Below are 23,831 nucleotides of genomic sequence, written 5' to 3'. Positions count from 1 at the left end.
GCCGCCCGTGCTTCACTGCAGCGCGAACATCCACACGGGCATGATGTCGCTGGGGAAGCCGCGCTGCTCCTGCTCGGCGAGCACGCGCAGCGCGGCGCGCCGCACGATGCCGCGCAGCACGCGCAACTCGCGCGCCACGCTGCCGTCCACCTCGTCCAGCACGACCCCCTCGCGCGCCACGTTGTCCTTGACGATGATGACCCCGTCCTGGCGCAGCGCGCGCCGGCATCGCACCAGCAGCTCCACCAGGTCCTCGTCGGTCAGGTAGCCTGGCGCGCGGGGGGGGGCGGGGGGGAGTTGGATGGGAAGGCGGTGGGCGGGAGATGTCAGGCGCAGCCGGACTCGTGCGCGGGGCGCGTGACCCCACGTGACTCGTGCGCGGGGCGCGTGACCCCACGTGACTCGTGCGCCGGGCGCGTGACCCCACGTGACTCGTGCGCGGGGCGCGTGACCCCACGTGACTCGTGCGCGTGGACTTGTTGGAGACCTTATCAACCGCAACTTAACCCGTGACCCGCGCCTTAGGCATGCTCCTCACCATCACTGCTCTCCCCTCACCATCACTGCTCTCCCCTCACCATCACTGCTCTCCCCTCACCGATGACTCATGAATCCAGACGACTCACGTCGAACACACACGCGGCCGCCTCTACCGCTCACCTCACCCATGGCCTGCCGCGCACGCGTGGCCCCCACCCTTAACCCCTCACCCGTAGCCCTTGACCCACACCCCACCCGTGCCCTACGGTTCACCCCTCACTTCCTCCCGCCTAACCCTCATTCATCTCCCCTCCTCACGCCTAACCCTCACCGATGACCCACTGAATCCAGATGACGTCGTATGACGCGCTGGGAGGTCTAAAGTCCTGCAGGCGCGAGCAGATGAAGCGATTGACGCGCCGGGCCTCGTCGCGGCACAGGTAGCTCTTGCGGGCGATGTTGAGGAACCTCCTGGTCATGTCCACCATGTCCACGGAGCGGAACTCGGGCAGCAGCAGGTGCTTGGTGATGCGCCCGATGCCCGCGCCGCAATCGAGGGCGAGCTCCGAGCGCGCCTGGCCCGCGCTGTCCTGCGCGTCGCCATCAGCGTCGTCATCAGCGGCAGCAGCAGGAGCAGTCGTAGCAGTAGCATTAGTGGCGACATTAGGAGCAACAGCAGCAACAGCAGCATCATCATCAACAGCAGCATCATCATCAACAGCAGCATCATCATCAGTAGCAGCAGTCGGAGCAGCAGCATCAGCAGCATCAGCAGCAGCATCAGCAGCAGCATCAGCAGCAGTAGCAACTTTAATATAATTATCATCCGTAGCATCACGACAATCACCGATATCATCATCACGACCACATACTGGAATACTCATCACGAACCTTATAACCATCGCCAGCATATCATCATCATTACCATCAATCATCACCATCATCACTATCATTTATCATCACCATAATCACCACTATTAATCATCATTACCATCTATCATTATCATGATCACCATCATCACGTTTCATGTCCAGTTTCCATGGCTCAAGACCGATGTGTGGCGATCACGGCCTGCATCGTGGATTGCTCTCTGAATCTTGCATGAACCTGCACGACGAGAATGTGTTGTGTCTGAAACCACCTCAACCGCCAAAAGGAACGATCCCCCGTGTGGCCTCATCAGACTGTTGAGGGGGTGAGGGAGCAGCACCCGGCCGCCTTTGCCCGCCAGTGGCAATATTTACACACTGCACCACGTGCTCATTTGAGGCTGCCGCAGTCACCACCATCCGCCCGTGACTCTCCCACCCCGCGGCATGGATTGCCGGCTGCTGCTGCTGCCACCTGCCGGGGCAGGCGAGGAGAGAGAGTCGAACCCCGAGGCGGGGTGGTCCCTCCAGGGCGCGAGCGGGGCGGGTCCCCCCCACACAAGTCACCTCCCGCGCCACGCTACTTTAAACAGCGACCTGGCAACGCGGAGCGTGAGACCCCTTTAGAGGAGACGAGGGGAGGACTCTCTCACAGACTGGGGAGTGCTGCCTTGGCTTAGGCGTGTTGTCGGCATGCTGGATTGGGGGGGGGCGTTCCATAACCAACCGCCTGCTGCTGATTGAATTCCGCCCCCCAATTATCGCCCTGACCCTTCCCGGGGACCTCCACGTGCTCCTCGCGCAGTGGGGATCTCTCTCTGTCTCTCCCTCTGTCTCTCTCCCTCTGTATCTCTGTCTCTCTCTCTGTCTCTCTCTCTGTCTCTCCCTCTGTCTCTCCCTCTGTCTCTCTCTGTCTCTCTCTCTCTGTCTCTCCCTACCGACAGAGAGAGACCTCCGCGGCTGCAACCAACACCCATCGCCCCCCCCTCCCCCAGGATCCGCACCCCGACAAATCTTGCGAGGAAGCGGCGGGAGGCGTCGATGTCGATGCCGGCGATCTCCGTGTAGCCCCCCAGCATGCTCTCCTCCGTGGGGGTCATCCCCTCGTAGTAGCGGCGCGCCTTGGCGTAGAAGGTGATGTCATTGCCCACCCGCTCGCAGGTCAGCACGAAAATCTTCACTGCAGGGCACACGGGCAACAGCGGTCCCACTTCGACGAACGGATTCACGACTGACTTCGGGTTGCGATCAAATCGTCGTGCGGGGTCTCGTGTCCAGTATGTGTAACTGTAGCCCTCCACCACCCGACGACAGAGACGATGAAATCGAGTCGTGCAGTTGTGACGTCGTGGAGAAAATGTGCCGATTATATTTTGACAATGCTGTCCGATATTTCGCTGGATATTACAACCGGCATCATCAGACTGTTGGGACAGGTTCTGTTAGCAAGCACCTCAGGTGGTGGGTGGCCAGCCCAAGTCCCGACCGCCTTTGTCTCCCGAGTGGCGATGTTTACACACCGCATCAGGTACTCTTTCGAGGCCGAGTCGACCTAGGGGAGGCCCAGCACCGGTTCACATAATCGGGTTCGTAGCGGAGCGCTCGATCCACTGCGTCACCGCGAACACCGCGACGACCAACGCGGTGCACGAGGGCGCTGGGAGCCGCTCACGCGGCGGCGCGGGTTCTTACCGAGGGGTGAGTGGATCACGCGCACAGACACTCGGTTACTCACCCCCTCACCTGGTGAGTGGGTCCTGCGGAGTCACTACAGACTCGCATATCGCTCACCCTCACCTGGTGAGCACACGCACCGCAGACTCGCGAGGCGCTCACCCTCACCGAGTGAGTGGGTCTTGAGCAGGTACTGCAGGCTCTCGAAGAAGTAGGTTCGCACCGTGGTCTGCAGAGACGACGACATCCGTGCTGAGCCTCGCGTCTCTCTCCCCGGGGCCTCCCCAGCCCAGACTCGCACCGCTATATTTACCCCAAGGGGGTCCTGGCAGGGGTACAGAGAGGGGCCAGCGCCGGCGGGAGGGGATGGGGGATCAAGGGGGTGGTGCAGGGTCTGAAACACGAGGAGACAGACGAGGTAGGCAGAGGGAGAGAGAAGGGCGGGGTGACCGGGAGCTGCATTAAGACGGGGTTGGAGTGGGGTAGGGGAGTGGGCATGTTGGAGTGTAGAGGAGTGGGGTAGTGGAGTGGGGTAGAGGAGTGGGGTAGGGGAGTGGGGTAGGGGAGGGGCATGTTGGAGTGTAGTGGAGGGGGGTAGTGGAGTGTAGTGGAGTGGGGTAGTGGAGTGGGGTAGAGGAGTGGGGTAGTGGAGTGGGGTAGAGGAGTGGGGTAGAGGAGTGGGGTAGGGGAGTGGGGTAGGGGAGGGGCATGTTGGAGTGTAGTGGAGGGGGGTAGTGGAGTGTAGTGGAGTGGGGTAGTGGAGTGGGGTAGAGGAGTGGGGTAGTGGAGTGGGGTAGAGGAGTGGGGTAGAGGAGTGGGGTAGTGGAGTGGGGTAGAGGAGTGGGGTAGGGGAGTGGGGTAGGGGAGGGGCATGTTGGAGTGTAGTGGAGGGGGGTAGTGGAGTGTAGTGGAGTGGTGTAGTGGAGTGGGGTAGAGGAGTGGGGTAGGGGAGTGGGGTAGAGGAGTGGGCATGTTGGAGTGTAGTGGAGTGGGGTAGGGGAGTGGGGTAGTGGAGTGGGGTAGGGGAGTGGGGTAGAGGAGTGGGCATGTTGGAGTGTAGTGGAGTGGGGTAGGGGAGTGGGGTAGGGGAGGGGTATCCCTTTGCCAGCGCCCGGCTGTTGACACCCTTAACCCCCCCCCCCCCCCCGGGTATAGCTGAAATGACAAATGGATCGGGTTGTGTTTAATTCCAGAAGGGTCCCGTGAAAGAAGAAGAAGTGTGTTTACAACCTCTTCAATTCCATCTCCTGGCGGGGCATTTGAAACAACGTTCCATGTTGATAAATCTCCCGTTTGTAATTCATCACCGTCGTCATCAGACAGGGTCACTCCACTGCTGGATTAGGACCTCAAGAGCTGTCTCCCCAATCCGCCGCAGCCACATCTCACGATGCTGCGACGCTCGACTCCACCAATCCACCCAGCACCTGAGCACGAGCTGGTGCCATCGCTCCGTCTCCCGTTCCATCCCGTGTATAATTAGCGATGTCGCGTTTTGCGACAGATGCCATTGTTGTCCAGTCGAGATGCCCGGCGTGATTCGGCTGCCGCAGCAGCAGCAGCGGCTGCGGCTGCTGCTGATGGTCAAGTTGGTCAACATGAACACGCTCACAGCAAAGGGTCTGGGTGGCTCAACCACGCCTCGAGTGGCCGTTTCGGAGGTACACAGTTGGAGCTGGCAACGATGACTTCATGGGTTCGAATCCGGGTTTCAGACGCCCGTGATTCAATCGTGTTCTCTGATTTAATCGAGGAACTTGTTGTGTGTACAGGTGTGCTTATAACAATTGTGCATAGAGGAGCGGTGGCGCAGTGGTTAGCGCACTGCGCTACGAACCCCGCGGCAGCCTGAGTTCGATTCCCGTTCACGTCTCCAATCGGTGAAAATGATCGGAGATGGCCCTGGGCTTCCCCTAGGTCGACTCAGTGTTAAATTAATACCTGGTCCGATGTGCGAATATCATCCACTGGAGGTACAAAGGCGGCCGGGTGCGGCATTAGCTGCACCACCCCCAAGTGGACAGTGTCGGTGGTCACGAGCACCACTTGCCTCGCCAACCCTGAAGGGGCTATACGGGGAATGTGTCTTTAGAGGCGCGTGGTGTCCAGGTGTGTGTGTATGCAAGTGTGTGGACATGTGGATATACAGGTGTGCGGCTAAGTGCGTGCACAGGCGCGTGTAGGTGCATGGGTATCTTCTGGAGCTCAGCCCTGGATAGCTGCGGCGTTAAGTAAATCCTGGGCGCCATCCCCTGGCATGGACACGGGTTTAGTGAATTGGCCAAACGTGGCAATGTCATTTAATACGAAGTAGTCGTCAAGTTCAAGTTCATTTATTAGCTATAGCCCTGTGAGCCATTCGGCTCTTGAATCGGGTGCAACCGCAACAAACAAAAAACAAAAACATGAACAAGAAAACATCTTAAAGTGAATATGTGACTAAGTGCAAACAGAAAATCCAAGAAAAGACAGCAAAATATTGCAGAAAAGACACCGCACACCAACGCTGTGTGAAAAAATCCCAGTGGGATGCAAGTCAAACAACAACAACAACCACAAGACAACTTAGATTAAGGCCATCAGTCTAACTCCGTACTACAACACACAAACATCGGCTTTCGCGACCAATGTCATCCATAATCGAGGTGTTGGGGGTAGATCGCGTCAACATATGTCAATGTAGCAGGACCCTCCTGCAAAGCAGTCTTGAGACTAAGTGAGGCTTTTCTGGGTAAACACAAGGAATGACCACTATTACAGCAAGCCTTTCATGGCTAATATAGGCCGTGATTAATGAATCAGCCATAAATATATCAATGCGATCCGTCGTCATCTCTCACGACTCTGCGATGTCGTGATCCACCACCACCACCACCTGGCGGACTGAGACGTCATCTCTCACGACTCTGCCATGTCACGATCCACCACCACCACCACCTGGCGGACTGAGACGTCATCTCTCACGACCCTGCCATGTCACGATCCACCACCACCTGGCGGACTGAGACGTCATCTCTCACGACCCTGCCATGTCACGATCCACCACCACCTGGCGGGCTGAGATGTCTTCTCTCACGATTATGCCATGTCACGATCCACCACCACCACCACCTGGCGGGCTGAGATGTCTTCTCTCACGACCCTGACATGTCGTGATCCACCACCACCACCACCTGGCGGACTGAGACGTCATCTCTCACGACTCTGCCATGTCACGATCCACCACCACCACCTGGCGGGCTGAGACGGCATCTCTCACGACCCTGCGATGTCGTGATCCACCACCACCACCTGGCGGGCTGAGACGGCATCGCTGCATCTGCGGGCCGGTGTCACGGCGAGGCCGCTGGACTGAGACACCCGCCTGTCGATCTCCCTGCGCGGCAGCTGACGACACGACGGGCGATGATGCACGGCACTGATCACAGGCTGATGGCGCGCCTCACTTCCCAGTGCGTCTTATAATCCGGCGCGCTCCACGCTCGTGTGTGACAAGACACCAGGTATGTACAACTTTCTGAACACCCCGGGCACAGGTGTGGAGTGCGTCTTACTTTTCGGTGCGTCTTATAATCCGGAGAAGACAACCGCAATAACTCTCGCTGCGTCTTATAATCCGGATAAGACAACAGCAATACCTCTCGCTGCGTCTTATAATCCGGATAAGACAACAGCAATACCTCTCGCTGCGTCTTATAATCCGGATAAGACAACAGCAATACCTCTCGCTGCGTCTTATAATCCGGATAAAACAACAGCAATACCTCTCGCTGCGTCTTATAATCCGGATAAAACAACAGCAATACCTCTCGCTGCGTCTTATAATCCGGATAAGACAACAGCAATACCTCTCGCTGCGTCTTATAAGCCGGATAAGACAACAGCAATAACTCTCGCTGCGTCTTATAATCCGGATAAGACAGCAATACCTCTCGCTGCGTCTTATAATCCGGATAAGACAACAGCAATACCTCTCGCTGCGTCTTATTATCCGGATAAGACAACAGCAATAGCTCTCGCTGCGTCTTATAATCCGGATAAGACAACAGCAATAACTCTCGCTGCGTCTTATAATCCGGATAAGACAACAGCAATAACTCTCGCTGCGTCTTATAATCCGGATAAGACAACAGCAATAACTCTCGCTGCGTCTTATAATCCGGATAAGACAACAGCAATAACTTTCGCTGCGTCTTATAATCCGCATAAGACAACAGCAATAACCATCGCTGCGTCTTATAATTCAGATAAGACAACAGCAATAACTCTCGCTGCGTCTTATAATCCGGATAAGACCACAGAAATAACTCTCGCTGCGTCTTATAATCCAGATAAGACAACAGCAATAACTCTCGCTGCGTCTTATAATCCGGATAAGACAACAGCAATAACTCTCGCTGCGTCTTATAATCCGGTTAAGACGACAACAATAACTCTCGCTGCGTCTTATAATCCGGTAGGTGTGTGCGTTGACGCAGATGTCTATACCCTTTGTATTGACCGCAGGCGCGACATCGGGATGCGTCTTACTTTCCGGTGCGTCTTATAATGGGGGGGGGGGGCAGGCGTCGCCATGGAAACACGGGCGGAGCCAGAGGAGGAGGCGGGAGGGGCCTTGCTCAGCGGCCCTAGCGACGGCGCGCGGTGGCCCCTCCGCTCTCCCCGCGTCCCTCTGCGAGGCGCACTGCGACAACAACAACCGCGACAACAACAACAGCCGCGACAACAACAACAATCGCCGCGACAAGATGCAGGCCGAGGACGCGCGATATCTCAAGCGGTACGCGAGCCGGCCGCCGGGCCCCACCGGGAGCCTCGGTCTCGCCTAAGCGCCCTGCCCCGAGAGGCGCCCCCTCGTAGGCCGGAGCGGCGGTCCGTTGGCAAGGGGGCCGGCCCCGTAGATATTTTTGATTTATTTTTAGTTTATTTTAATGAGCACGGCGTTGTATTTCGTGTCTTGTGCACTGCCATTGCTTTATTTCGAATAATACATCATGCTAATTTGAAATCATGACTGTACACGTTGCGTGTATATAGTTCGTGTTCATGCAAACGCCGCAACGGCCAAGACCAAGGTCGTGAAGCGTCAACCCCGCGCGCGGAGTGGTGGTGGGCCCTCATCCAGCAGTGGATTGGCAATGGTGCTGTACTACGGGCCACAGATACCGAGGGGCCATGCCTTGGCTAGCAGCAGTTTGCATACCTCACGTCCATGTACACAGCCTTTTTGTCAATACACTGCTGAATGACGGCCTTCCCCAGTACAGCGAGTCCCCAACGCCTTACGGGGCGTGGGGTTATTTGACCATACTTCACCACGCTGGTCAGTGCGGGTTGGTGAAAGCAAGTGAGCATAGATAATGATGAGCTCTACAACAATGGGGTTGCTACCTGAGGCGTAGCGAAGGGCAGTTTGTAACCCCACCAGGAACCCGAGAGATTCAGTTCAGCATAATTATTGTTGATCGTTGTACAGTGGGATGGCAACGCATTAGTGGGGTGGCAACGCATTATGGAGACCTTCATCCAGCAGTGGATCAAGAATGGTTGAAAACAATGCGGAGCATATTCTGTTGTCAAAGGCGCGGAGGTGGGGGCGCTGTGCGGAGGGAGTTGACAATGTACAGCAGATATTTTTACAGCATAGCTCGGGAAGAAGATATTGATTGATCCCTCCTATGATGTGTCATGTGCTCTCCCCACTCTCCCCTTTCCCACCCCTCTCCGCCCTCACTCTCTACCCCCCCCTCTCTCCCGTCTCTCTTTCCGCTCTCCTCTCTCTCAACCTGCTCCTCCCTCGATCCCCCTGCTCCCCCCCCCCTGCCTCACCAACACCGGCAGGAAGATAAAGGGAGGAAACATCGATGTGCACCCGACGGAGAAGGCTCTGATCGTGCACTATGAGGTGGAGGCCACGATCCTGGGCGAGTTGGGAGACCCTATGCTGGGAGAGCGCAAGGAGTGTCAGAAAGTGTGAGTCCCTGTCTGGCTCGCTGGCTCTCTCTCCCTGCCTGGCTCGCTGGCTCTCTCTCCCTGTCTGGCTCGCTGGCTCTCTCTGCCTGTCTGGCTCGCTGGCTCTCTCTGCCTGTCTGGCTCGCTGGCTCTCTCTCCCTGTCTGGCTCGCTGGCTCTCTCTGCCTGTCTGGCTCGCTGGCTCTCTCTGCCTGTCTGGCTCGCTGGCTCTCTCTCCCTGTCTGGCTCGCTGGCTCTCTCTCCCTGTCTGGCTCGCTGGCTCTCTCTGCCTGTCTGGCTCGCTGGCTCTCTCTCCCTGTCTGGCTCGCTGGCTCTCTCTCCCTGTCTGGCTCGCTGGCTCTCTCTCCCTGTCTGGCTCGCTGGCTCTCTCTGCCTGTCTGGCTCGCTGGCTCTCTCTGCCTGTCTGGCTCGCTGGCTCTCTCTCCCTGTCTGGCTCGCTGGCTCTCTCTGCCTGTCTGGCTCGCTGGCTCTCTCTGCCTGTCTGGCTCGCTGGCTCTCTCTGCCTGTCTGGCTCGCTGGCTCTCTCTCCCTGCCTGGCTCGCTGGCTCTCTCTCCCTGTCTGGCTCGCTGGCTCTCTCTCCCTGTCTGGCTCGCTGGCTCTCTCTGCCTGTCTGGCTCGCTGGCTCTCTCTGCCTGTCTGACTCGCTGGCTCTCTCTCTCTCCCTGTCTGGCTCGCTGGCTCTCTCTCTCTCCCTGTCTGGCTCGCTGGCTCTCTCTCCCTGTCTGGCTCGCTGGCTCTCTCTCCCTGTCTGGCTCGCTGGCTCTCTCTCTCTCCCTGTCTGGCTCGCTGGCTCTCTCTCCCTGTCTGGCTCGCTGGCTCTCTCTTCCTGTCTGGCTCGCTGGCTCTCTCTCCTTGTCTGGCTCGCTGGCTCTCTCTTCCTGTCTGGCTCGCTGGCTCTCGCTCCCTGTCTGGCTCGCTGGCTCTCTCTCCCTGTCCGTGCAACACGCGCCTGTGCAGAACGTTGCGCTGCGCTGGAGAACACGCACCGTATGTGCCCTGCGAAGAGGAGTGCTTGTCGGTCGAATATTTGGTCCCCGCTTCTCCTCCGCCCGTTCCCTGCCCGCGCAGGATCCGTCTGAAGAGCCTGAACGCAAACACGGACGTGGCGACACTGGCACGCAAGGTGCTGGAGGAGTGCCGCCTCATTCCACCCGCGCGGCTGCCCGAGGTGGAGCAGCTGCTGTACTACCTGCAGAACCGCCGCGACGTCTCCTCTGCAGGTGAGCGCGCTCGCACGCAGATGGGATGCAAGATTCGGGCTGGCTCTATTTTTCCTTCTTCCGCTTCTTCCCCTCCTCCTCTTCTCCTTTGACCTCTTTTGACCAGGAATAACGAGGTCTTTCAACGACTGAGCGAGGCGCTAACATCAAGCCTGTGCTTGCTGCCTGCTTGAGAATGTTACTCCATCTTGATTTTAAGCTTATTATTCTTTCTTCTTCTACCTACGTGACTTTACCGAAAGAACCAAAGAGTAACATTACTCTAGTAGAATATTACTCCAGTACTCGACGAGTTGCCGGGCAGTGGTGGCGTGCGTCTGTACTGCAGCACTGCGGAGGCGGCAAACGTTGTTGGATTACGCACGAATGTTGCGAAACTCCCAACTAGTGGGCGTCAAGGTGGTGCCATACCCAAGCTCGCCAGTAAATCTGGACTCCTAAATGAAACTATACACTAAATGTAACTTTTTTATTGAACCAGGTAAAGCCCACTGAGCTGTATAGCTCCTTCAGAAGCGACCTGGCCACACATTATAGCTCAATCAAGTAGTTTATCATGTGGAAATTTATAGCAGCCAAATACTTGTATAATCTGTCACGTCTGTATGGGATCATGCGTTGCCCCCTCACACACGTCGGTTTTCTCCTAATGCTCCAGTTTCCTTTCACACTTAAACACTAATCATTCATTGGCTGAATACATCTTAATTTACGCGCCTCTGTGTGTTGCGGATTACGCAGAGCAGTGTGTGATGTAGTTCCATAGGTGACGCTGCTATATAAACACTCAATTTTATAAATATTTTTTAAGATGCTTGCAGTTAAGAATATATATATCATTTGCGGTGACGTTTAGAAGCAGCAGGCCTCATGTAGCCATGGACAATATAAAATGAAGGTGCTAAGCGGTGTGAAATGAAGGCGCGGGTCTCCACCCCTGGTGGAATGCATTGCCGCGTTGTATCGTTTTTTTGTGATATCGTTTGTTTTCGCTTCAGAGAAGGAGAAGGTTTCGAGCAAACCCAAAGACCCACCACCGTTTGAAGGCAGCGAGGTGAGCGTGTGGAGTGGCTGTAGAATGGTTCGTTTCCGTGGCGATTTGAGGGAATGTTACGATTCACAAGTCGCATTAAAATTCCATTACTGGTTGTTTGTATTGCCTGTCTCATATGTTGTCTGACCTCGTTTGTACTGTGTCATGGGTATCACCGGTCTCGCATGCTTTGCCTGTCGTAATTTGTCGATCTTGCTTGTATTGTCTGTCTTGTGTGTTCTCTGTATCCAGCTTGCACACTCTGTCTTGTTTGTACTGCCTGCCCATGTGTTCCGTCTCGTGTGTATTGTCCATCACGTGTGTTCTTTCCCGTGTCACTCTTTCCATTAGCCTCACGTTGACACGCATGTGCACGGTCGCTGGCTTGGGGAGGCTACGCCGTCAGCAGGAGGCAGTGCAGCAAAATACATTGTTGTACTGAATTATCCTCCCAACGTCTATCCTCATTCCAGAAGCATTCACATAGAATTTCCAGAAATCGTGAATAACTTCCCACGTGTGCACAATTCAACGCGTGCAGCGGTAGCGCGTTCGCCACTTTCTCAGAGGTTCACCGTTTGAATCGAGCGGCCGCCCTGGTTATTACTACTTGCGTTTTCACCAAAACATGCGTACTGCAAGGTTCACAGTAGACGTTCAAGGTCCTGTGACGTCACGATCCGAATTATATTTGAAAATTATACTGCATATTACTCAATTAAAATACACGTAACAATCATCGCCCCGTACTGCAAAAACTTGGCAGGACCCTCGTGAAAAAGTCTTGAGAATCAGTGAGGCCTTCCTGCTTTGAAACAATAACTGTAAACTCTCCCGTGCACGTGCCCCTGCGGGCCAGACGGACGAGGTGGCAAATCTGAACGAGGTGGACCAGTACGTGGAGCTGCTGTACGAGGACATCCCTGAGAAGGTGCGCAGCTCGGCGCTCATCCTGCAGCTCGCACGCAACCCCGACAACCTGGACGAGCTGCAGCAGAACGGTGCGGCCCCACTCAACCAACTCACGTAGCTCACCCAACTCGCCTAATTCACCCAACTCACCTAGTTCACCCGACTCACCCGACTCACCTAACTCACCCCACTCACCCAACTCACGTAGCTCGCCCAACTCATGTAGATCACCCAACTCACGTAGCTCGCCCAACTCACGTAGCTCGCCCAACTCACCTGGCTGTGGCTCTGCCCCTGTCTCCGTGTCTCCGTGTCTCCGCTCGTGTCTCTGCGTATCTCTGCCCCTGTCTCTCTGTCTTTGTTCTGACCTGTGCTCACTCGTGGCTGCTCACGGCAGAGACGGCGCTGGGCGCGCTGGCTCGCGTGCTGCGAGAGGACTGGAAGAGGAGCGTGGAGCTCTCCACCAACATCGTCTACATCTTCTTCTGCTTCTCCAGGTCGGTTACAACCAACCTGCGCCCCCCACCCCCTTCCTCCACATCACACGTCCATGCCTCTATCCAATGCAGTGTTAGTGACACATTTGAATAACTGCTCTTTCGAAATAATATTAAGCAAAGCTCAAACTCCTTCCTAGCTTGAATGTAAAGGCTGCGTGTGTGTAACCGGAGCCTGTGGAGAGGCAGCGTTTTAGTGGTTAGCACGCTGCGCTACGAACCCGGCCACCCGAGTTCGATACCTGCTCACGGCCACCAACACCGACGACGATTATCTGAACCAGTCCTGAGCTTCCCGTAGGTAAACTCAATCTCAAATGAGTACTTGGTGCAATGTGTAAACTTTGCCACTCGGGAGACAAAGGCGGCCGGGGTTGGTGTTGGCCACACCGCCCCCTCGTGTCCCGTGCCGGCCTTCACAGGTGCTTGCGGATAGCACTTGCCCCAACAGTCTGTTAAGGCTATATGGGGATCTTTGGATTTGTTGTCTCAGCTTTTCCCAGTTCCACGGGCTCATCACTCACTACAAGATCGGAGCGCTCTGCATGACCATCATCGACCACGAGCTCAAGCGCTTCCACCTTTGGAACGAGGAGCTCAACAAGAAGCGCAAAGTGGATATCCTTGCGCCGGGGATCACTGCCTCTCGCCACACACCGGGATGTGGCTCCCGAGATGCGTGTGTGCGTGTGTGCGTGTGTGCGTGTGTGCGTGTGTGCGTGCGTGCGCGCGTGCGCGTCAACTCGCCACGCTTGTGTTGGTGAACGCGCTGGACACCCTTGCAAGCGAGATGTCCCATTTAACATGTAGCAGGCGTTCACAGCCACCATTATGATTCATTACAAAATTTTGAGTTAGACCACTTAATTGATCTGGAAAAATTTATATGATAGGATCTCCTTTGCCAGTACCAAAATATGACAATAGGTTTTTCCCTTTTTTTCTGGCAACAAAACAGGTGCTACGATGTCAAAACACCAAACTGAAACCTTTTACAAGGAATCATGTCTGCATTAACCACAATGCTTGTGGTCAGAATGCAAACAAAAGGCTACGCCTTTTGGCGTCTTCTGGTCTAACACCGTTTGAGATGCGGCTCAAAAGAAAGCTGTCTCTGGTGTGGACCAATCAGTTTCAAGAACAATGCATTTATTATCAGAGTACGTTTTGTTGTTGATTGGTGGAGGTTTCCCAATGACTCTTAATTATTACGTCTCTCTCACATCATTTATGGATCCAGGATCAAGGGATTTTCCACGTGAAACATGTGCTCTCCTAGAAGACCGTATGGCTGATGGGATGTGTACAAAATACTTTAGCTTGATAATTGTTTTTTTACCCTTTTATCTGCCAACAAAACTGACACCTTTTTTTACGAGGAGTTATGTTTGCATAGACCACAACACCTGCAGTAATAATGCAAACAAAAAACACAACTCTGATAATGAATGCACTGTCCTTGAAGTTGATTGGTCCACACCCGAGACAGCTTTCCTTAGAGCCTAGTCTCAGGTGTCAGTTTTGTTGCCAGATAAAAGGGTAAAGGGTAAAAAAACAATTATCATGTTTTTTTACTGGCAAATGAGGTACCAATGGTATACTTTAGCTTGTTTTATGTGAAGGGACGGATGTGTGAAAGAGGTGTGTTTGCCTGATTATTTATATTCTCCACAACTGCGTGATTTATAATTGTGTCTATTATAGAAGTTTGTGTTAAACTAGGACCCATATCTCAGAGAGGGTTGTTGCCTATAAACATCTGGAACTGCACCAGCATTGTATCAAGCAAACTCGACTCACTGATGAGACACTGATTGTCAAAACCGTTTCAGAGTTTGCTTGTATTGAATCAATTCTGCTGAAGTTATAGCTGTAGAGTGAATCACTGGACAGATTGACATGAGGGGGCTGGAACTCGTGTCCCACTCCTCCCTGCCGAGTGAGAGCGGTGGCTTCAGCCGAGTGAGAATCCTCCTCCAAGGGGGCACCGTTGCACCGTGTTGACCTTAACGTCTCGTCCACCCGAGGACGACCCGGAGAACGACTCGCTGAGGAAGGACTACGAGAAGAACCTGAAAAAGTACCAGGGGCTGGTGGCCAAGCAGGAGCAGCTGCTCAGGGGTACACCGTCCCCACCCCGTCACGTGTGTCCCCACTCCCCACCGCGTGGATGAGTCTGGCAGTTGCGCAGTGGGTGGATGCGGAGACTGGGCACGTAACGAGCAAGCGATTCCGTCGACCAAATTGAGCCAAAATCAATCTCTCTGCTCGCGTTACATGGCACCGAATCACATGGGTGATAATTAATGGTTTATCATTTATGATAATTAAATGAAAATGATAGATGTATGTACGTGTAGAGACAGTGCGCCGACTGGCGCCCATAAGGGCTAATTACGGGTGGGAGAACAGTAAAGAAACAACAGGAGAGAGTACGCACGCGAGTGACCACAAGGGGGGATACCTAGGCCAAGGGTCAAACGTATGTTGAACTTCTTTCACACCGTATGTAGCCAAGCGTGCTAATCAGGTGTGGGGGCTTATTGATCCAACGAGATGAAACAAAAGAGGGAGCGCAGACAAGGCAAATGGTAGCCAGGCGGTGGTGGCTACGCACGTGGCCTGTAACACAGCACCGTGGAGGCGAGGGTTGGTGGATCACCGCTCGAATATTGTGAAACTCCCTTCCCGTGGGCGTCGGGGAGGAGCCATATCCGGACTCGCCACAAGAATGTGCGTAGTGGTGCGTGACGGTGCGTGATGTTGCGTGACGGTGCGTGATGTCGCGTGACGGTGTGTGATGGTGTGTGACTGCACGTGTGACGGTGCATGATGTCGCGTGACGGTGTGTGACGGTGCATGATGTCGCGTGACGGTGTGTGATGGTGCGTGACTGCACGTGTGACGGTGTGTGACTGCACGTGTGACGGTGTGTGACTGCACGTGTGATGGTGTGTGACTGCATGTGTGACGGTGTGTGACGGTGTGTGACTGCACGTGTGACGGTGTGTGACTGCACGTGTGACGGTGTGTGACGGTGTGTGACGGTGCGTGACTGCACGTGTGACGGTGCATGATGTCGCGTGACGGTGTGATGGTGCGTGACTGCACGTGTGATGGTGTGTGACTGCACATGTGACGGTGTGTGACGGTGCGTGACGGTGTGTGACTGCACGTGTGACGGTGTTTGACGGTGCGTGACGGTGTGTGACTGCACGTGTGACTGCACGTGTGACGGTGCGTGACGGTGTGTGACTGCACGTGTGACGGTGTGTGACTGCACGTGTGACGGTGCGTGACTGCACGTGTGACGGTGTGTGACTGCACGTGTGACGGTGTGTGACGGTGCGTGACGGTGCGTGACGGTGTGTGACTGCACGTGTGACGGTGTGTGACTGCACGTGTGACGGTGCGTGACGGTGTGTGACTGCACGTGTGACGGTGTGTGACGGTTCGTGACTGCACGTGTGACGGTGCATGATGTCGCGTGACGGTGTGTGACGGTGCGTGGCTGCCCGTGACCACTGCAGTTGGATTCTATCTGCTGCTAAACCTGGCGGAGGACACCCGCACAGAGCTGAAGATGCGCAACAAGAACATCGTCCACATGCTGGTGCGGGCGCTCGACCGGGACAATCCGGAGCTGCTCGTCATCCTCTGCTCCTTCCTCAAGAAGCTCAGCATCTTCATCGAAAACAAGAACGACATGGTGAGGCCAACAACGGATTTAGGGGGAGCCCGGGAGTGTGTTCGTGGCGGGGGTGGGGAGGGACAAACGGGACGTTTGTCTCCGAGACAGAGAGTATGAAAGGATGATTCGGTGGCACAGGAAACAACAGCCAAGTGGTGAAGGCAGCCAGAACCGGCGCCAACCATTGCCCAAGCTCTGTGGCCCTATGTTGGTATGTTTGGCCACTACCGAGATAGGGTGCTACTTCGGGTGATTTGGTCGTGTCGGGGTTGGGCCTTGTAGTGCTTGGATGGGCGACTGCCGGTATGTGCGGGGCTACAGCAGGACGTCGTGCTATCAAAAATGTGTTGTGCTGCACTAGGCCGAGCTCGGCGTGGTGGAGAAGCTGACGCGACTGGTGCCGTGCGCTCACGAGGACCTCCTCAACATCACACTGCGTCTGCTCTTCAACCTCTCCTTCGACAGCGGCCTGCGGGCCAAGATGGTGCAGGCCGGACTCCTACCCAAGCTCTCCGACCTGATCGGTGTGGCTGCCCATTTCCACGAGAGTCCTCACACTGTTCCTGATAGCCTAGTTGATCATCCTGTGTGTCAGGCAGACTGGTAGAGTTCACCACCGCAACGTTCAGGCTGACTGTCCAGTGTGTGCTGCAGACTGAAAGGTTGCACAGCAATGAACCTAAAAGGGAGAGAGTTTTCAATCAATGCGGCGGGCTTGGGGAGGAGGCCTTCATCCAGCAGTGGATTGACCGTGGCTGTTGTGTTTTGACTGCAGGCAGCGAGACTCACCGGCAGACCGTGCTGCGGCTGCTGTACCACCTGAGCATCGACGACCGCACCAAGGCCACCTTCTCCTTCACAGGCTGCGTCCCGCAGGTGCCGCCGCGCTCCCAGCCTCTTCCCCTCTTGCTCTCTGCTGCGCCGCTTACGGACGGGAGTTGCTTGGCTTAAGCACCAGTGCCGCCACTCCTCTAGCTCGTGACCACTGCAGCGTGAGGTCAGCCCCACTCTGTGTTGCTACGGTAGATGCTGCAGGTTTGCTGTAAGCCCTCATGTAACAATGTTAATAATAATGTCGACTTGTAACTCGCTGCTACCACACAGCCAAAACAGATGAGGGCCACATTTTTGCCATACCGCATCCTCCTGGTGAGACAGGGTATGGCCACTTCCTCTAGGCCCATGGGAAGAGTTTCTCAATATTCGTGTGATCCACCAACCCATGCTGCCTCCGCAGTAGTGGATGACAGGCCAGGTGCATAGCCACCAGCGTATCGGATTCTCTGTCTCTCGATGTGTCCGTGCAGCTGATGAAGATGCTGTACGACTTTGCGGAGGAGCGCGTGGACAGGGAGCTCATCTCGCTCTGCATCAACATCGCGGCCAACAAGAGGAACGCACAGCTCATCTGCGAGGGTGAGGCGGACCCGACGACCAGGGGCCAGCTCCACGCCCCCACGGCAGCAGCAAAGTCAGGCCACACAGGGAGGCAGCGCAGTGTTGGAAACCTGTGCCACAAAGCAAGAAGGCCCGGGGTTCGATTCCCAACTTGGGCGTGTTTCTCTATGGAGTGTGTATGTTCTCCCCACGTTCTACAGAGTGTGAGTGTGTAATCTGATCGGTATTCACCAAACATCTCGATACTGAATAGGTTGCCTGCAAATTACTAAATTGGGATTACACAAGCAGCAATATCATCCCCTACTGCAAAAACCTGGCAAGACCCTCCCATTGAGTCTTGAGACTCAACGAGACGTCCCTGCATCAACAAAAGATGCTGTTATTGTTCTGATTTTTGCTTAATGATGGCGGTGATCCGTATCTCACAGGGAATGGCCTGAAGATGCTGATGAAGAGGGCGCTGAAGTTCAGGGACCCCATGCTGATGAAGATGATTCGTAACATCTCACAGCACGATGGGCCCACCAAGCACATCTTCCTGGTACGCGCAGCCCCCTTACGGACCGGGACAGGGGGAGGGAGTTCAGACTCTGGGGGCAGGGTCATGGACTTTATCAGTTTCTTTGTTAATCAATAATCAATCCTCATCGTTAAACAATGACTACTATCATCAGCTGCATCTCTCCTGCTTACTCCATTGTCCTACTCAAAAAGGCTTGGCTGTCACGTATTCTTTGGGACAGCAGGGTGGCACAGTGGCGACACTCGCACCTCACAGCGATAATTTCTGGGTTTGATTCGGGTGCCTTTCTGTCTGGAGTTTGTATATTCTCCCCCTGCTCTGCATGGGCTTTCTTCAGCTTTCCTGGTTTCCTCCCACAGTTAGAAAACACACAGTATAACCGTTGTTGGCCAAAACATCCCAGTGCTGAAAGATTACCAGCAAATCACTCAATTGGGATCACGCACAGCAGCAGCATCGCCCGCTACTGCGGCCGATGCTGCTGCTTGGGTAGACAAGCGGAATCGTAACAACAAATGCTAAAGTCACAGTGAATTCCCTCTCAAGTGAGGATGCGGCAGTGCTCATCTCTGTGGCCCGAAGCCCCGGGCCCTTCAGTGTGTGGCCTATGGTGCAAATGTGACCTGGGAAGGCTCTTGGAGTGGCCTGCCAAGCTTAGCCCCAGCTGACAGACATGGTTCACCGAGACGAAGAGAGATACGGATTAGTGAGGTGGAGAGATGAACAAGAGAGCTGGAGGCAAGAGATGCTATTTCGTGGTCACATGTACAGATGTTATGACGTCAAGATGCAATGCGACGTCCGTACGCAGACGTGTGACGTCACGTGGCTCGCCAGCGCACACTCATTGTATTCAACACGTTCGTCAGTAACTCTGGCCTCAAACAGAACACAAAATGTTTATAAAGTAGTCTAATTTTGAGGCATTGGCCCTCCGCATATCACAAATATGCTGTAACCTTTTTACGTGTTCTCATTAAAATATAGTTAAAGGGCCTTGGTGTAAATTCGCCCTAACCATAAACAAATGTTACATGCCCCCAAACATGTTTAAGTTTTCTCCAGGCACTCCTTTTCTCCCACATCTGTAAAAGCTTGTTGATGGAGTTGGCCAAACATTCCAGTGTCGGGTCAAAGAGGAAAGGCAACTGTTGCTAACTCCGGTTCTGCCTGCTGCCTTTACCATTTATGGTTTCCCGTGCCTTTGAATAATTCTCTCTTTCATTCTCTTCCTCTGGCTCTCTGAGAGTGAATCAAAATCCACGTGTGTTGCTCGTTGGGGTATATATTTGTGGATTGTGACCACATCTGCACCGTGCGAAGGGATCGCTTTAGTGAGTGCCGTGCCGGCACGGACGATTGATGTCGCGCAGGACTTTGTGGGGGACCTGGCGGGGCAGGTGCGCTCCAACGGGGAAGAGGAGTTCGTGCTGGAGGTGGTGGGGACCCTGGCCAACCTGACCATCCCGGACCTGGACTTCGAGCTGCTCGCTACCGAGTACCAGCTGCTGCCCTTCCTACACGAGAAGCTACGGCCCGGTAGAGCACAGAGACAAAGGTCACCTACATAGCCTCTAATAGACTGCTGCAGTGAGCGCTTTATTTGAGCCGGAACGGCACACGGGGGGGGGGGGGGGGGGTGGGTGGCCAACACCACGCCCAAGGTTGATTTCGATGTTCTTTGCAGTACTTGGACATTACCCACGTGATGCTAGCACGGTAGATCGGCGGTAGCTAATGTGATGAGGGCGCCGACGTGGTGTGAGACGGTGCCGTTACGTCGCAGGCGGCGGCGCGGAGGACGACATGGTGCTGGAGGCCGTGATCCTGACGGGAACCCTGGCCACGGACGACGCGTGCGCCACTCTGCTCGCCAAGGCCGGCATCGTCCCTCTGCTTATCGACCTCCTCAACGGTGATGCTATAATTTAGCGGGCAACTCGCTGCCTTCCTCTCCGTGTCTTCTGTCCTTCCCCGTAAATGTTTTTAAAGTATTTCTAACGCATCCCCTCAGCCACGCAGCCTTCTGGGAGTTGCATCATTTCGGCAGCATTGGTTTTGACGCAAGCAAAATTCTGGATCGGTTTAGACATTTATATTCTGATCATCAGAGTCGGGCTCGCTTGAACCATTGCTGGTGAACTGCGGATCCTCTGTCTTAGATATGGGTCCTAGTTCTATGCGATGTTGTGGAGAATATAAGAAATGTGATACATAAGCAGATGATCAGTCAGGAATCCAGTTCAGAAGTGTGAGGAAATGAGAGAGAAATCTTGTGTCCTACAACATGGTTGTACCCAGTAGGGACAACAGGAAAAAGTCAATCTAGTATAACGATTCCCTGACATTAGCGGAGGTGTTAATGTGTGGAGTTCATGAGAATAATGACCATAGTAGTAGTAGGGATAAAAGACTAACAAGGGAGCGATGCTTTTTGTCGTGATGGTTGTAATGTTGATGGTGGTTGTGGTGCTTTGTGCTATGATGGAGATGATGATAGTTTGTGATGTGGTGATGGTGGATGTGATGGTTTGTGCTGTGGCGGTGATGTTGGTGGTGGTTCCCGTGTGTGTTGGTGCAGCCAAGCAAGAGGACGATGAGATGGTGTGCCAGATCATTTACGTCTTCCACCAGATGATCTTCCACCAGGCCACTCGAGATGTTATCGTCAAGGAGACGCGTATCCTTGGAAACAATTCTGCTTCATCATTGCACACTGCTCCTGCTCACTGCCTTTAAATAATAATAATAATTTATTACGTTTGTTATTCATACCATCAATTTCCTCCACTTGCTGTGGGCAATGAGCAGGCGGTGATTGCTGCTCCACGCTCGGTCCGTGGGACAGCACGCCAGAATTTTGATGGTGGGCGGGCAGGTGGGCGGGCAGGTGGGCGGGCAGGTGGGCGGGCAGGTGGGCGGGCGAGTGTGGCTCCTTGACGGTGGTATTCCACCAGAGGCGCCGGCGTACCTCATCGACCTGATGCACGACAAGAACGCGGAGATCCGAAAAGTGTGCGACAGCACCCTGGACATCATCGCAGTGAGCGTCGCACCGACCGACCGCTCGCTCGCTCACTCATTCACTCGCTCACTCACTCACTCATTCACTCGCTCACTTATTCACTCCCTCTCTCACTCACTTCCGTAAACTAATCCCTGGTCGTGCCGCGTGCTCAGGAATATGACGAGTCGTGGGCGCGCAAGATCCAGAGCGAGAAGTTCCGGTGGCACAACTCTCAGTGGCTGGAGATGGTGGAGAACCAGCAGGGGGATGACGGAGAGGGCTTCCCCTACGGAGACACCCCCATGGAGCCCTACCTGTACGACCGGGCGCCGCTCCTCTACTCCACAGGTGAGTGCCGCCCTCCCGCACGCAGCCCGACCGGCGTGCGGCCACGTGCACACGCAACCTGCAGTGCGGTGAGTTGTCAGGGCTTGCACCATGGCGATCCTAGCGCGGTCTTCTACATTCTGTTAGGTCCTGGACCTCCCCAAGGTAAACTTGGCCTCAAATGTGTACCTGGTTCTGCGTGTTAACATTGGCACTGGGGAGACAAAAGCAGCCGGGTGTGATGTTAGCCACACCACCTCCTTGTGAGTAGCACCGGCATTAAAAGGCGCTCACTCGCAGCACTTACCCCAATAGTCAGTTAAGGGTACACTGGGATCTTTGTAAATGCAACACGTTTGTGGTGTGTATGATTGGTAAGTGCATGGACTGGTGTGTGTTGTGGCATTTCTGTGTTGTGGCGTGCGCGTCAGATGGGTTGCTGGCCCCAGACGGTGTGGTGAGCCCATCCTACCTGGAAGACTACCGCCTTCCCAATGGGGACTCTGCCAGCAGGTGAGTTCATTGGTGGCATGCGGTCGTGTTTCTTGACAAGTGAGTTGTGTAAATTGGCAGTGCTCGGTGGTAACGATCGGCCCTGTGCGTAGTTTGATGCTGGACGGCCTGGGAATGCCTGCACGACCCACGACGGCGTACGGTTACCGTGCCGACGAGGGCGCCACCGCCTCCTCCTCCTTTCACTACGGCTACGACGCCAACTAAGGACCGGAGCTTGTTGCTCTAGCGCCCATCTTGCAGCCGGCACAACACCCGCACACCACTCTCTCACGACGCCCAGCCACAGCACACTGCACACACCTTGCCCATGCGCGGTGCGTGCCACTGTCCCAACTCACCCTGCGCTTGCACCCTGCAGTTGCACCCTGCGCTTGCACCCTGCGCTTGCACCCTGCGCTTGCACCCTGCGCTTGCACCCTGCGCTTGCACCCTGCGCTTGCACCCTGCGCTTGCACCCTCCGCTTGCACACTGCACGCCACTCTCTCAGAACACCCTCGCCCTTGGCTTACAGAACCATGCTTGTTAGAGCTCATACATATGAGGCACCCAATAGCATTCACCTGCTCCTAAATACCTGCGACACAAGCCCCCTGTCTCCAGTGGCTGAGGGACCGGCCCCCACACCTGGTCGTGTCACACGGGCATTGATTGATGTGTATTCTACTGAGACGCGGCATCATGATGTCGACCTGTCTGCTCTGCTGTGCGGCATATCTCGTGGTATACATCCACAAGACAGTCCAGGAATTGACACTTGTGTACGGGTGGTAGGAATTTAATTGTACCGAGATCTGGTGATGTGTTGAAACGTTATTGTAGTAAACTGCACATTTTTTAATACTTCACCTAGTGTTGACTGAAAAATATGTCCAGGTATGGTCTCCAGTGGAAAAGGTGGCATACCGTGTGACGCTGGGCAGTGTGAGTTGAAGGCGGGGAGCAGAATAAGTAGCGTACAACGGATTTCGCTGCATGTAGCTCCGCAGCAGCCTAGAGCAACCTGCTTGCAAGGTGGCCGCCCATCCAAGCACTATCCTGGCTCCTGTGAGCTGTTTAAACGGTACTTAACGTCGCGCTGTAGAGTGTACTAGCAAATGATTGAGAACACTAACTTAAATAAATATGTATATGTCGGTTGTGAATTATTAAAGGCGATTGTATGAAGTGGAACCACAGTTTGTGGCGGTGTCTGTTTTGTGAAAACTGAGTGAACTGTTGCTGTGGAGGAGGCTGGAAGCTTCACCTGGTGAGGATGAGCTTCTACCCATATCGCAGCAAATCAACAAATGTAGATAGATTACAGAAAAGTGTTTTAACACCCGGGACTACTACACAGAAACCCAAGAATCCCTCTCCCACAGAACCCAAGAATCCCTCTCCAACAGAAACCCAAGAATCCCTCTCCCACAGAACCCAAGAATCCCTCTCCCACAGAAACCCAAGAATCCCTCTCCCACAGAAACCCAAGAATCCCTCTCCCACAGAACCCAAGAATCCCTCTCCCACAAAACCCAAGAATCCCTCTCCCACAGAAACCCAAGAATCCCTCTCCAACAGAAACCCAAGAATCCCTCTCCAACAGAAACCCAAGAATCCCTCTCCCACAGAAACCCAAGAATCCCTCTCCCACAGAACCCAAGAATCCCTCTCCAACAGAAACCCAAGAATCCCTCTCCCACAGAAACCCAAGAATCCCTCTCCCACAG

The 23,831-nt window shown here is 54.6% G+C and overlaps 2 protein-coding genes across 2 annotated transcripts; one reads left to right on the top strand and one right to left on the bottom strand.

The window, feature by feature from the left end:
* Nucleotides 1-12: 12 nt before the first annotated feature.
* NTMT2 (N-terminal Xaa-Pro-Lys N-methyltransferase 2) lies at nt 13-3,318 on the bottom strand. Its single transcript, XM_078865242.1, has 4 exons — nt 3,193-3,318; nt 2,353-2,530; nt 812-1,065; nt 13-269 (listed from the first exon to the last, which is right to left on the bottom strand). The coding sequence occupies exons 1-4, from the start codon at nt 3,269-3,271 to the stop codon at nt 13-15; spliced, it is 768 nt and encodes a 255-aa protein (XP_078721368.1). The 5' UTR covers nt 3,272-3,318.
* A 4,290-nt stretch (nt 3,319-7,608) lies between these two features.
* Nucleotides 7,609-23,291, top strand: KIFAP3 (kinesin associated protein 3). The gene is made up of 20 exons (XM_078865241.1): nt 7,609-7,804; nt 8,866-8,997; nt 10,066-10,217; nt 11,216-11,271; nt 12,110-12,251; nt 12,560-12,659; nt 13,153-13,277; nt 14,682-14,780; nt 16,190-16,368; nt 16,712-16,874; nt 17,126-17,226; nt 17,658-17,766; nt 18,180-18,292; nt 19,648-19,813; nt 20,061-20,189; nt 20,856-20,954; nt 21,232-21,317; nt 21,455-21,629; nt 22,040-22,121; nt 22,214-23,291. Exons 1-20 carry the CDS (start codon nt 7,773-7,775, stop codon nt 22,326-22,328), a joined length of 2,355 nt encoding a protein of 784 aa, XP_078721367.1. The 5' UTR covers nt 7,609-7,772; the 3' UTR covers nt 22,329-23,291.
* Nucleotides 23,292-23,831: the final 540 nt, after the last annotated feature.

This window comes from Lampetra fluviatilis, chromosome 20 (assembly GCF_964198595.1).
Source record: "Lampetra fluviatilis chromosome 20, kcLamFluv1.1, whole genome shotgun sequence".
Lineage (NCBI taxonomy): Eukaryota > Metazoa > Chordata > Hyperoartia > Petromyzontiformes > Petromyzontidae > Lampetra > Lampetra fluviatilis.
Note: the sequence above shows the minus strand (reverse complement) of the source record. Positions and strands in the feature narration are given on the sequence as shown.